The following is a 13,176-nucleotide window of genomic DNA, read 5'->3' on the forward strand; positions in this document are numbered from 1 at the left end:
TTAGAGCAAGCTTGTATCAGCTGATGCTCTCTTGAAAGCGCCACCTCCTGGCTGGAGGCCAAAAAACCACTAGCACAACCAGCACTCAAGAAAACCAGCTCACTAAACAAAACTACAACAAAGGACCCTCACGGAGTCCTCACGGAATCCACAGAGTTCACTCCCCTGCTACCTCCACCAGATCAGGTACTGGTATCCACGGCTGAGAGACCTGAAGATGGATCACATCACAGGACTCTTCACAGAAACTTGCCAGTACTAGCCCAGAGCCCAGCAGCTCTGCTGGGGGGCTAGAGCCAGAAGGGCAATAACAATCACTGCAGTTTGGCTCTCAGGAAGCCCCATCCCTAGGGGAAGAAGGAGAACACCACATCAAGGAACCAACCAGTGGGACAAAAGAATCTGAACAGCAGCCCTTCAACCCAGATCCTCTGATACAGACTACCCAGATGAGAAGGAACCGGAAAAACAATGCTGGTAATACGACAAGGCAAGGTTCTTTAACACTCCCAAAAGATCACACTGGCTCACTAGCAATGGATCCAAAGAAGAAATTTCTAAATTTCCAGAAAAAGAACTCAAAAGGTTGATTATTTAGCTATTTAAGGAGGCACCAGGGAAAGGTGGAAACCAATTTAAAGAAACTAAATAATAATAATAATAATAATACAGGACATGGACCAAAAAATCTCCAGGGAAGTAGAGAGCATCAATAAAAAACGATCATAACTTCTGGAAATAAAAGACACACTTAAAGAGATGCAAAATACACTGGAAAGTTTCAACAATAGAATCAAAAAAGTAGAAGAAAGAACTTCAGAGCTCGAAGACAAGGCTTTTGATTAACCCAATCCGACAAAGACAAAGAAAAAGGCATCCCCGAAAATGAACAAAGCCTCCAAGAAGTTTGGGATTATGTTAAATGACCAAACCTAAGAATAACTGGTGTTCCCGAGGAAGAAGAGAAATCTAAAAGTTTGGAAAACTTATTTGGGGGAATAATCGAGGAGAACTTCCCTGGCCTTGCCAAAGATCTAGACATCCAAACAGGAGAAGCTCAAAGAACACCTGGGAAATTCATCGCAAAAAAGATAATCACTTAGACACACAGTCATCAGGTTATCTAAAGTCAAGACAAAGGAAAGACTCTTAAGAGCTATGAGGCAAAAGCATCAGGTAACCTATAAAGGAAAACCTATTAGATTAACAACAGATTTCTCAGTAGAAACCCTAAAAGCTAGAAGGGAGTGGGGTCCTATGTTTAGCCTCCTTAAACAAGACAATTATCAGCCAACAATCTTGTATCCAGTGAAACCAAGCTTCATAAATGAAGGAAAGATAGTCCTTTTCAGACAAACAAATGTTGAGAGAATTAGCCACTACCAAGCCAGCACTACACAAACTGCTAAAGAAAGTTCTGAATCTTGAAACAAAACCTCGAAATACACCAAAATAGAACCTCCATAAAGCACAAATCCTACAGGGCCTATAAAACAATAACACAATGCAAAAATCATCAGGTATTCAGGCAACAACTAGCATGATGAACAGAATAGTGCCTCACATCTCAATAATAATGTTGAATGTAAATGGCCTAAATGTTCCCCTTAAAAGATACAAAGTCTGCTGTCTTCAAGAAACTCAACTAACATATAAGTTCAAGAAACTCACTTAACACATAAACTCACATAAACTTAAGGTAAGGGAGTGAAAAAAGATATTCCACGCAAATGGACACCAAAAGTGAGAAGTAGCTATTCTTACATCAGACAAAACAAACTTTAAAGATTCAAAGCAATAACAGTTTAAAAAGACCAAGAGGGATGTTACATAACGATAAAAGGACTAGTCCAATAAGAAAATATCACACTCCTAAATATATATGCGCCTAACACTGGAGTTCCCAAATTCGTAAAACAATTACTACTAGACCTAAGAAATGAGATAGACAACAACATAATAATAGTGGGAAACTTCAACACTCCACTGACAGCACTAGGCAGGTCATCAACACAGAAAGTCAACAAAGAGACAATGGACATAAACCATACCCTAAAACAAACGGAGTTAACAGATATTCACAGAACATTCTACCCAGCAACTGCAGAATACACATTCTATTCATCAGCACATGAAATATTCTCCAAGATAGACCATAAGACAGGCCACAAAACGAGTCTCAACAAATTTAAGAAAATCAAAATTATATCAAGTACTCTCTCAGACCACAGTGGAATAAAATTGGAAATAAACTCCAAAAGGAACCCTCAACACCATGCAAGTACATGGAAATTAAATAATCTGCTCCTGAATGGTCATTGGGTCAACAATGAAATTAATATGGAAATGTAAAAATTCCTTGAGCTGAATGATAATAGTGACACAACCTATCAAAATCTCTGGGATACAGCAAAAGCGGTACTAAGAGGAAAGTTCATAGCATTAAATGCCTACATCAAAAAGTCTGAAAGAGCTCAAACAGACAATCTAAGGTCACATCTCAGAGAACTAGAGAAACAAGAACAAATCAAACTGAAACCCAGCAGAAGAAAAGAAATAACAAAGATCAGAGCATAACTAAATAAAATTGAAACAAACAAAAAAACCTAATACAAAAGATAAATGAAACAAAAATCTGGTTCCTTGAAAAAAAAATAAACAAAATTGATAGACCACTAGCAAGATTAACCAAGAAAAGAAGAGAGAAGATCCAAATAAACTCAATTAGAAGTGAAACAAGAGACAGTACAACCAATACCACAGAAATACAAAAGATAACTCAAGGCTACTATGAACACCTTTACGTGCACAAACTAGAAAACCTAGACGAGATGGATACATTCCTGGAAATATACAACCCTTCTAGATTAAGCCAGGAAGAAATAAAAACTCTAAACAGATAATAGCAAGCAGCAAGATTGAAATGGTAATTTAAAAACTGCCAATAAAAAAAAGTCCAGGACCAGATGGATTCACAGCTGAATTCCATCAGGCATTCAAGAAGAATTGAGAAGAATCTTATTGAAACTATTCCAAAAGACAGAGAAAAAGAGAATCCTCCCTAAATCATTCTATAAAGCCAGTAACACCCTAATACCAAAACCAGGAAAGGACATTAACAAAAAAAGAAAATTACAGACCAATATCTCTGATGAATACAGATGCAAAAATCCCCAACAAAATTCTAGGTTGGTGCACAAGTAATTGCGGTTTCTGCCACTAACCTAATCCAACAGCATATCAAAAAGATAATCCACCATAATCAAGTGGGTTTCATACCAGGGATGCAGGCATGGTTTAACATACGCAAGTCAATAAATGTGACATACCACATAAACAGAATCAAAGACAAAAATCACATGGTCATCTCAACAGACACAGAAAAAGCATCTGACAAAATCCAGCATCTCTTCACGATTAAAACCCTCAACAAAATTGGCATAAAATGGACATACCTTAGGGTAATAAAAGCCATCTATGACAAACCCACAGCCAACATTATACCGAATGTGGAAAAGTTGAATATATTCCCCTTGAAAACTGGAACAAGACAAGAATCCATTTCACCACTTCTATTCAACATAATTCTGGAAGTCCTAGCCAAAGCAATCAGACAAGAGAAATAAAGGGCATTCAAATCATTAAAGAGGAAGTCAAACTGTTGCTGTTTGCCAATATGATCATATACCTAGAAAACCATAAAGGTTCATCCAAAAAGCTCCCAGATCTAATAAATAAATTCAGTAAAGTTTCAGGATACAAAATCAATGTACACAAATCAGTAGCACTGCTATACACCAACAGCCACCAAGCTGAGAATCAAATCAAGAATTTAACCCCTTTTACAACAGTTGCAAAAAATAAAATAAAATACTTACGAATATACCTAACCAAGGATGTGAAAGACGTCTACAAGGAAAACTACAAAACACTGCTGAAAGAAATCACAGACGACACAAACAAATGGAAACACATCCCATGCTCATGGATGGGTAGAATCAATATTGTGAAAATGACCACACTGCCAAAAACAATCTACAAATTCAGCGCAATTTAATACCATCACCATTCTTCACAGAACTAGAAAAAACAATCCTGAAATTCATATGGAACCAAAAAACAGCCTGCATAGCCAAAACATGACTAAGCAAAAATAACAAATCTAGAGGCATCACATTACCCAAATTCAAACTATACTACAAGGATATAGTTACCGAAACAGCATGGTACTGGCATAAAAATAGGCACATAGACCAATAGAACAGAATAGATAACCCAGAAATAAAGCCAAATACTTAACAGCCAACTGATCTTTGACAAAGCAAACAAAAACATAACCTGGGGAAAGGACACTCTATTCAACAAATGGTGCTGGGATAACTGGCAAGCCACATGTAGAAGAATGAAACTGGATCCTCATCTCTCACTTTACACAAAAATCAACTCAAGATAGATGAAAGACTTAAATCTAAGACCTGAAACCATAAAAATTCTAGAAGATAACATCAGAAAAATCCTTCTAGACATTGGCTTAGGCAAAGACTTCATGGCCAATACCCCAAAAGCAAATGCAACAAAAACAAAGATAGATAGATAGAATTTAATTAAACTAAAAAGCTTCTGCAGGCAAAAGAAATAATCAGCAGAGTAAACAGACAACCCACACAGTGGGAGAAAATCTTCGCAAACTATGTATCCAACAAAAGACTAATAGCCGGAATCTACAAGGAACTCAAACAAATCAGCTAGAACAAAATAATCCCATCAAAAAGGCTAAGGACATGAATAGACAATTCTCAAAAGAAGATATACAAATGTCCAGCAAACATATGAGAAAATGCTCAACATCACTAATTATCAGGGAAATGCAAATCAAAACCACAATGCAATACCACCTTACTCCTGCAAGAATGGCCATAATTAAAAAGTCAAAAAATAATAGATGTTGGCATGGAAGAGGTGAAAAGGGAACACTTTTACACTGTTGGTGGGAATGTAAACTAGTACAACCATTATGGAAAACACCATGGAGATTCCTTAAAGAACTAAAAGTAGATCTACCATTTGATCCAGTAATCCCACTACTGGGTATCCACCCAGAGGAAAAGAAGTCATTATATGAAAAAGATACTTGCACATGCATATTTATAGCAACACAATTTGCAACTGCAAAAATATGGAACCAGCCCAAATGTCTGTCAATCAATGAGTAGATAAAGAAAATGTGGTGTGTATATATATACACCATGGAATACTACTCATCCATAAAAAGGAACAAAATAATAGTATTCACAGCAACCTGGAGGGAGCTGGAGACTATTATGCTAAGTGAAGTAACTCAGGAATGGAAAACCAAACATCATATGTTCTCACAAGTAGGAGCTAAGCTATTAGGACACAAAGGTACAAGAATTATATAATGGACTCTGGGGACTTGGGGGAAAGGGTGGGTGGAGGGTGAGGAATAAAAGACTGCACATTGGGTACAGTGTACACTACTTGGGTGATAGGTGCACCAAAACCTTGGAAATCACCACTAGAGAGCTTATCCATGTAACCAAACACCACCCATTCCCCCAAAAAAACCTACTGAAATAAAAAAAAATCGTATGTACCCCATAAATATATACATCTACTATGTACCCACAATAATTTTTGAAAAATTACTAAAAAGTACACTTTATCTAAAAACTTGTTTCTAACCAAATTAGAAGTGATTTACTATTAAAAGCCTTTTATGGCTGAAATAACAATATTTTCCACATATATTGCATTTAGAGGTTTTGCATAATATCCTCATGACTCTGTTGTATTTTCCTCATCAATCAATGAAGACCCTGAGGTTAAGAGAAGTTGAGTGAACTGCTCAAGATCACACAGCTAGTCAGTGGCAGGAGAACAGTGGAGTGAACTGTCTAAGATCACACAGCTAGTCAGTGTCAGGAGAAGAGTAAAGTGAACGGTCCAAGATCACACAGCTAGTCAGTGTCAGAACAATGGAATGAACTGCCCAAGATCACACAGGAGTCAGTGTCAGGAGAACAGTGGAGTGAACTGCCCAAGATCACACAGGAGTCAGTGTCAGGAGAAGAGTAGAGTGAACTGCCCAAGATCACACAGCTAGTCAGTGTCAGAACAATGGAATGAACTGCCCAAGATCACACAGCTAGTCAGTGTCAGGAGAAGAGTAGAGTGAACTGCCCAAGATCACACAGGAGTCAGTGTCAGGAGAACAGTGGAGTGAACTGCCCAAGATCATACAGCTAGTCAGTGTCAGAAGAGTAGAGTGAACTGTCCAAGATCACACAGCTAATCAGTGACAGAACAGCGGCATGAACTGCCAAAGATCATACAGGAGTCAGTGTCAGAATAACAATGGAGTGAACTGCCCAAGATCACATAGGAGTCAGTGGCAAGTCTCTGGATGGCTAATCCAGCTCTTTCTCCACTACTCCATCCTGCTTATTACATCCTACAGCACCTCCCTCAGTACTGTACCAAGCACTGACCACCCTATTACCAAGACTCTAAAAGTTAACACTGACATCTAATGGCAAGTTCAGATCCCTACAAACCACAGTCTAATGGGCTTTTAATTCACTGGCACTGAAGTTCTTTATAGACGAAAAAAATTAACTGAAGGGGGATGACTTCCCAATCAGGATACAGTCACCTTGGATTCCTACAGGATTAGGATCTTTTCACTTTGTAGGCTTTGCAGTCTAGCAAATGATAGGAGCTAGAAATAGGTAAGCACTAAGATTGGCTATTTTGGGTATTTTTTTTTTTTTTACTACAATCACAAAATCTCAACATCTTGGTGCTTCTAGCTGCCCATTTATAAACTGGAAACATACAGTTAGTGACCCAATGATAAAAGTGTAGCAGAGCACTGGCCTTTCCCGTCTCATAGCCACTTAATTTGCAAATTCCTTCCCATCGTATCTTGGTATCCTATTCCCTCTTCCCATCATTCTGTCACTAAAATCTAACTACCCAACTCCCTCCAAGAATCAACATTGTTCTTGTAATATTCTTTGATTCCTATTTCACATTAGGCCTTCTTATTTAACTCCCTTCAAACAACTAAGGATTTGAGAAAGAAAATAATTACTGCTTCACACGCTGGGATAAGGCTGAAGTAAAACTAAGTCCATGAGAGGCTTAGCTTTAGTTTTGGTCCTAAATTTTATACAGATAAGTAGGGTACCACCAGGGAGCAGTGTGTTGCCTACTTTTAGCATGTACTTAAAGTAATTTTCAGCTTCACTTTTTTCGAGACTTGATTTCACTACAGAGTTACTACCAATTAAGGAATTTGGCACATCAGCAACATAGCAAAATATAACTGTGGAGTTAAATTACGATAATTCCTTTGGAGGACTTTGATGCCATTTAGCATTAGGGAATAAGACATATGGCTTTTCCTTCAATTAAACACCATAGGGATAACCAGCAAGAAGGACAAAGAGAATTCACAAAGCTCTTGAAAGTGCCATCTACCTTCACTGTGTTGCAAGATTATTAATATCTATATAGCATAAGGACAATATCCTGTTATTTATTTCTATCCACCCAGCTAGTTGAATGACCTTGATCACATCACTTCTTTCAGCCTCAGGTTCCCCCATCTGTAAAATGGGGAGAATGATAATATATTGGATAAGGGTATAATAAAATATGAAATTAATCAGTTACCCATAAAATATCCTGAGATCATGAAATAAAAGGCAATACAGAAAAAAATTTTTTTAAAGGGTAATGTTATAAAATTCTGGTAAAAAGATTTATAAGACTAAAACTCACTGGAAAATTTTACCAAAGAAAAGAATTTATTTTTAAAGATCCTTTAAAATTATATTTACAGATGAACATTCAAGTCTGTTTATCCACGAAATAGATACATCATATCCAGTAGCAGACTTACAATGCCTGTAACAGAAAGTTATTTTCTTTAAATTTGAAGAGGAAAAACTTGATCCTTTAGCTTGAATCCAACTATTAATAATACTCATTCAAGAGGCATCAGTATATGGGAATAGTAAAGACAGGGAAAGACAAAGTACCCTGTCATTAATTCTATCCTCAGGTCCAAAGAGCTCTTGGGCACCCCAGATCATCCGTACCTGTTGGGTGAGGAGGTTGATGTGGCTGGATGAAGAATACTGTCTCGCTGCCTGCTTCTCAGCTAGCCGCTGAAGTTCAGCTGTAACCATACTTTGGTTGTACCGTTTGCTATATAAAGAAGCATCTTCTCCCTCTTTTTGTGTTTTGGCTATTCCTGAATGATGCTTGTTTAGATAGCACGATCCTGCTAAAACAGAGAAAAGTTTTCACTCATTTAGGAAAAAAAGGCCTGAAAAAAATTAGGATAATGAGAGAAATCTCAGGTCAACAGATACTTTACTGAACCCTACGGATCTTTAATAATATAGGAGAAATAAACTATCTTCAAATGATCACAAAAATAAATGGTTACCATAACCTAGAAACTCTTCCTATTACCAAACTGCCACATGCATTATTTATTAATATGTTTTTGCTTATAACAAAAGCTTCACAAAGAAGAATTTTCATTATATGTAGTGGGGAATAACCAATCCCAGAATTTGCTAATCTTACTGAATAAAAAATATATCTTTGAAACTCATTATAATTCTTATTTGTTTTTCTTGTTATGTAACTGTACTTGTCAACAGTCTGTGGCATCCACTGTCAAATCATCCATAATACTTAGAAAGCTCAAAAGGGAAACGGATAAAAGCAAAATCGAGTATACTCAGAAAAATAACAATAACCTTAAATTTTCTTTTTTTATATATATTTTTAGTCAAAACATGTTGTTTTCTTATTATACTGTAAGTTCTAGGGTAGATGTGCACAACGTGCAGGTTTGTTACATATGTATACATGTGCCATGTTGGTGTGCTGCACCCATTAACTTGTCATTTACACTAGGTATATCTCCTAATGCCATCCCTCCCCCCTCCCTCCACCCAACAGGCCCTGGTGTGTGTATATTTTCAAATGACTGATTTCCCTTTCAGATTTAAATTTTCTTCTTTCAACTGTAATATCAGAGCATTCTATTATTTAAGCACTGAAATTCTGGCAAAAAGAAATTATTTAATATATAAACAGAACCAAAGACAAAAACCACATGATTATCTCAATAGATGCAGAAAAGGCCTTTGACAAAATTCAACAGCCCTTCATGCTAAAAACTCTCAATAAATTAGGTATTGATGGGACGTATCTCAAAATAATAAGAGCTATCTACGACAAACCCACAGCCAATATCATACTGAATGGGCAAAAACTGGAAGCATTCCCTTTGAAAACTGGCACAAGACAGGGATGCCCCCTCTCACCACTCCTATTCAACATAGTGCTGGAAGTTCTGGCCAGGGCAATCAGGCAGAGAAGGAAATAATGGGTATTCAATTAGGAAAAGAGGAAGTCAAATTGTCCCTGTTTGCAGATGACATGATTGTATATCTAGAAAACCCCATTGTCTCAGCCCAAAATCTCCTTAAGCTGATTAGCAACTTCAGCAAAGTCTCAGGATACAAAATCAATGTACAAAAATCACAAGCATTCTTGTACACCAATCACAGACAAACAGAGAGCCAAATCATGAGTGAACTCCCATTCACAATTGCTTCAAAGAGAATAAAATACCTAGGAATCCAACTTACAAGGGATGTGAAGGACCTCTTCAAGGAGAACTACAAACCACTGCTCAATGAAATAAAAGAGGATACAAACAAATGGAAGAACATTCCATGCTCATGGGTTGGAAGAATCAATATCGTGAAAATGGCCATACTGCCCAAGGTAATTTATAGATTCAATGCCATCCCCATCAAGCTACCAATGACTTTCTTCACAGAATTGGAAAAAACTACTTTAAAGTTCATATGGAACCAAAAAAGAGCCCGCATTGCCAAGTCAATCCTAAGCCAAAAGAACAAAGCTGGAGGCATCACACTACCTGACTTCAAACTATACTACAAGGCTACAGTAACCAAAACAGCATGATACTGGTACCACAACAGAGACATAGATCAATGGAACAGAACAGAGCCCTCAGAAATAATGCCGCATATCTACAACTATCTGATCTTTGACAAATCTGACAAAAACAAGCAATGGGGAAAGGATTCCCTATTTAATAAATGGTGCTGGGAAAACTGGCTAGCCATGTGTAGAAAGCTGAAAGTGGATCCCTTCCTTACACCTTATACAAAAATTAATTCAAGATAGATTAAAGACTTACATGTTAGACCTAAAACCATAAAAACCCTAGAAGAAAACCTAGGCAATACCATTCAGGACATAGGCGTGGGCAAGGACTTCATGTCTAAAACACCAAAAGCAATGGCAACAAAAGTCAAAATTGACAAATGGGATCAATTAAATTAAAGAGCTTCTGCCATCAGAGTGAACAGGCAACCTACAGAATGGGAGAAAATTTTTGCAACCTACTCATCTGACAAAGGGCTAATATCCAGAAACTACAACGAACTCAAACAAATTTACAAGAAAAAAACAAACAACCCCATCAAAAAGTGGGCAAAGTACATGAACAGACATTTCTCAAAAGAAGACATTTATGCAGCCAAAAAACACATGAAAAAATGCTCATGATCACTGGCCATCAGAGAAATGCAAATCAAAACCACAATGAGATACCATCTCACGCCAGTTACAATGGCCATCATTAAAAAGTCAGCAAACAACAGGTGCTGGAGAGGATGTGGAGAAATAGGAACACTTTTACACTGTTGGTGGGACTGTAAACTAGTTCAACCGTTGTGGAAGTCAGTGTGGCAATTCCTCAGGGATCTAGAACTAGACATACCATTTGACCCAGGCATCCCATTACTGGGTATATACCCAAAGGACTATAAATCACGCTGCTATAAAGACACATGCACACGTATGTTTATTGCGGCACTATTCACAATAGCAAAGACTTGGAACCAACCCAAATGTCCAACAATGATAGACTGGATTAAGAAAATGTGGCACATATACACCATGGAATACTATGCAGCCATAAAAAATGATGAGTTCATGTCCTTTGTAGGGACATGGATGAAACTGGAAAACATCATTCTCAGTAAACTATCGTAAGGACAAAAAACCAAACACCGCATGTTCTCACTCATAGGTGGGAACTGAACAATGAGAACTCATGGACACAGGAAGGGGAACATCACACTCCAGGGACTGTTGTGGGGTGGGGGGAGGGGGGAGGGACAGCATTAGGAGATATACCTAATGCTAAATGATGAGTTAATGGGTGCAGCAATCCAACATGGCACATGGATACATATGTAACAAACCTGCACATTGTGCACATGTACCCTAAAACCTGAAGTATAATAATGAAATTTAAAAAAAAAAAAGATTCAGCTGAGCATGGTGGCTTGTGCTTATAGTCCCAGCTACTTGGGAGGCTGAGGCAGGAGGATCGCTTAAGCCCAGGAGTTCAAGGTTACAGTGAGCTATGATCATGCCACTGCACTCCAGCCTGCGTGACAGAAAGAGAACCTGTCTCTAAAAATAAAATAAAATAAAAATTCACATTTTTCCTGATTGTAAAAGTCACATCTCTTGGAAAAAAATTTTTAAACCCAGAAAAGTAGAAATAATATAACCTATTTCCTGTCTTTTTAAAATTAATGCTAACAATGATCATTCTGCATATACAACTGATTTTCTAAATCTGTAACTTTTTCATGTTTACTATATTATTTAGTACATACAAAATATTTATAATAGCTGTATATATAGTTATAAGCATATTGTAATGAACACCTGTGAACTTACTACCCAACCCAGGAATTACATTATCAACAATATGTACTAACCTATGTGGTTGTTCCTCCCCATTCCTAATCTCCCCTTATCAATCATAAAGTTTTATCAAATATATTTGTGTGTATATGCATATACAAACAAAATACCAGATAATTTTGCTCATTTTTGAGATCTATAAAAATGGTATCCTACTATAGATATTTCCTGGGACTTGCTCTGTTATTCAACACTACTCTTCCAAGATTTATCCTAGATAAATATAGCTGAAAGTCATTCATTTTCCTTGCTGTCTGGCATTCCATTTTGTAAATACACCACAACTTATTTTTCTATTCCCCTATCAATGGGTATTGTGGTTATTTCAAGCATATTGCTATTATAAACAATGCAGCCATAAAACTCTTGCATACATCTGCTGGCACATGTGTAGAAGAGCTCCTCTTGTATATGCCTAGGAGTGGAATTGTTGGGTCACAAAGTATGTAAATTTTCAAGTTTATGTAGTAATACAAAAGTGGTTTTTTTTTTTTTTTTTTTGAGACAGAGTCTTGCTCTGTCGCCCAGGCTGAAGTGCAGTGGCGCGATCTCGGCTTACTGCAAGCTCCACCTCCCGGGTTCACGCCAATCTCCCACCTCAGCCTCCTGAGTAGCTGGGACTACAGGCGCCCGCCACCGTGCCTGGGTAATTTTTTTGCTTTGTTTTGTTTTTAGTAGAGACAAGGTTTCGCTGTGTTAGCGAGGATGGTCTCAATCTCCTGACCTCGTGATCTGTCCGCCTTGGCCTCCCAAAGTGCTGGGAGTACAAGCATGAGCCACTGCACCCGGCCCCAAAGTGGTATTTTTTTACACTCCAACAAACAAAATAAAAATGTTCCTGGGCCGGGAATGGTGGCTCACACCTGTAATCCCAGCACTTTGAGAGGCTGAGGCAGGAGGGCCACTTCAGCACAGAAGTTCGAGACCAGACTAGGCAGCAAAGTGAGATCTCTTCTCTATAAAAAATTAGCTGGGTGTGGGGACATGGGCCTATAGTCCCAATTACTCAGGAGGCTGAGGTGTGAGGATTGCTTAAGCCCTGGGAAGTCAAAGCTGCAGTGAGCCATGATTGCACCACTAAACTCCAGCCTGGGTGACAGAGTGAGACCCTGTCTCAAATTTAAAAAAAAAAAAAGAAAATTCCTGTTGATCCATAGCCTCTTCAACACTTAGTATTGTCAAGTGTCTTAATTCTTCCCATTGTAGTCTTCATGTACCTGATTAATAATGATGTTGAACATGTTACCTCTTTTCTGGTATCATTTTTCTATTGGGCTATCTTTTCCTTATTGACTTATACAATTTGTGCTT

General features: G+C 37.8%; 1 protein-coding gene across 13 annotated transcripts in view; it reads right to left on the reverse strand.

The window, feature by feature from the left end:
* The window catches only part of TTLL5 (tubulin tyrosine ligase like 5), a 292,965-nt gene that overhangs the window by 149,874 nt on the left and 129,915 nt on the right, over positions 1–13,176 (reverse strand). For 9 of the 13 annotated variants that reach the window (XM_058429488.1, XM_058429490.1, XM_058429486.1 and 6 more), the window contains one exon: positions 8,127–8,314. In XM_058429488.1, the coding sequence (XP_058285471.1) occupies positions 8,127–8,314 (188 nt within the window). The remainder of the gene's footprint in view (positions 1–8,126; positions 8,315–13,176) is intronic. The other 4 variants (XM_032134813.2, XM_032134809.2, XM_032134805.2 and 1 more) reach the window with 1 other exon arrangement.

Source organism: Hylobates moloch, unplaced genomic scaffold (genome assembly GCF_009828535.3).
Source record: "Hylobates moloch isolate HMO894 unplaced genomic scaffold, HMol_V3 SCAFFOLD_16, whole genome shotgun sequence".
Classification (NCBI taxonomy): domain Eukaryota; kingdom Metazoa; phylum Chordata; class Mammalia; order Primates; family Hylobatidae; genus Hylobates; species Hylobates moloch.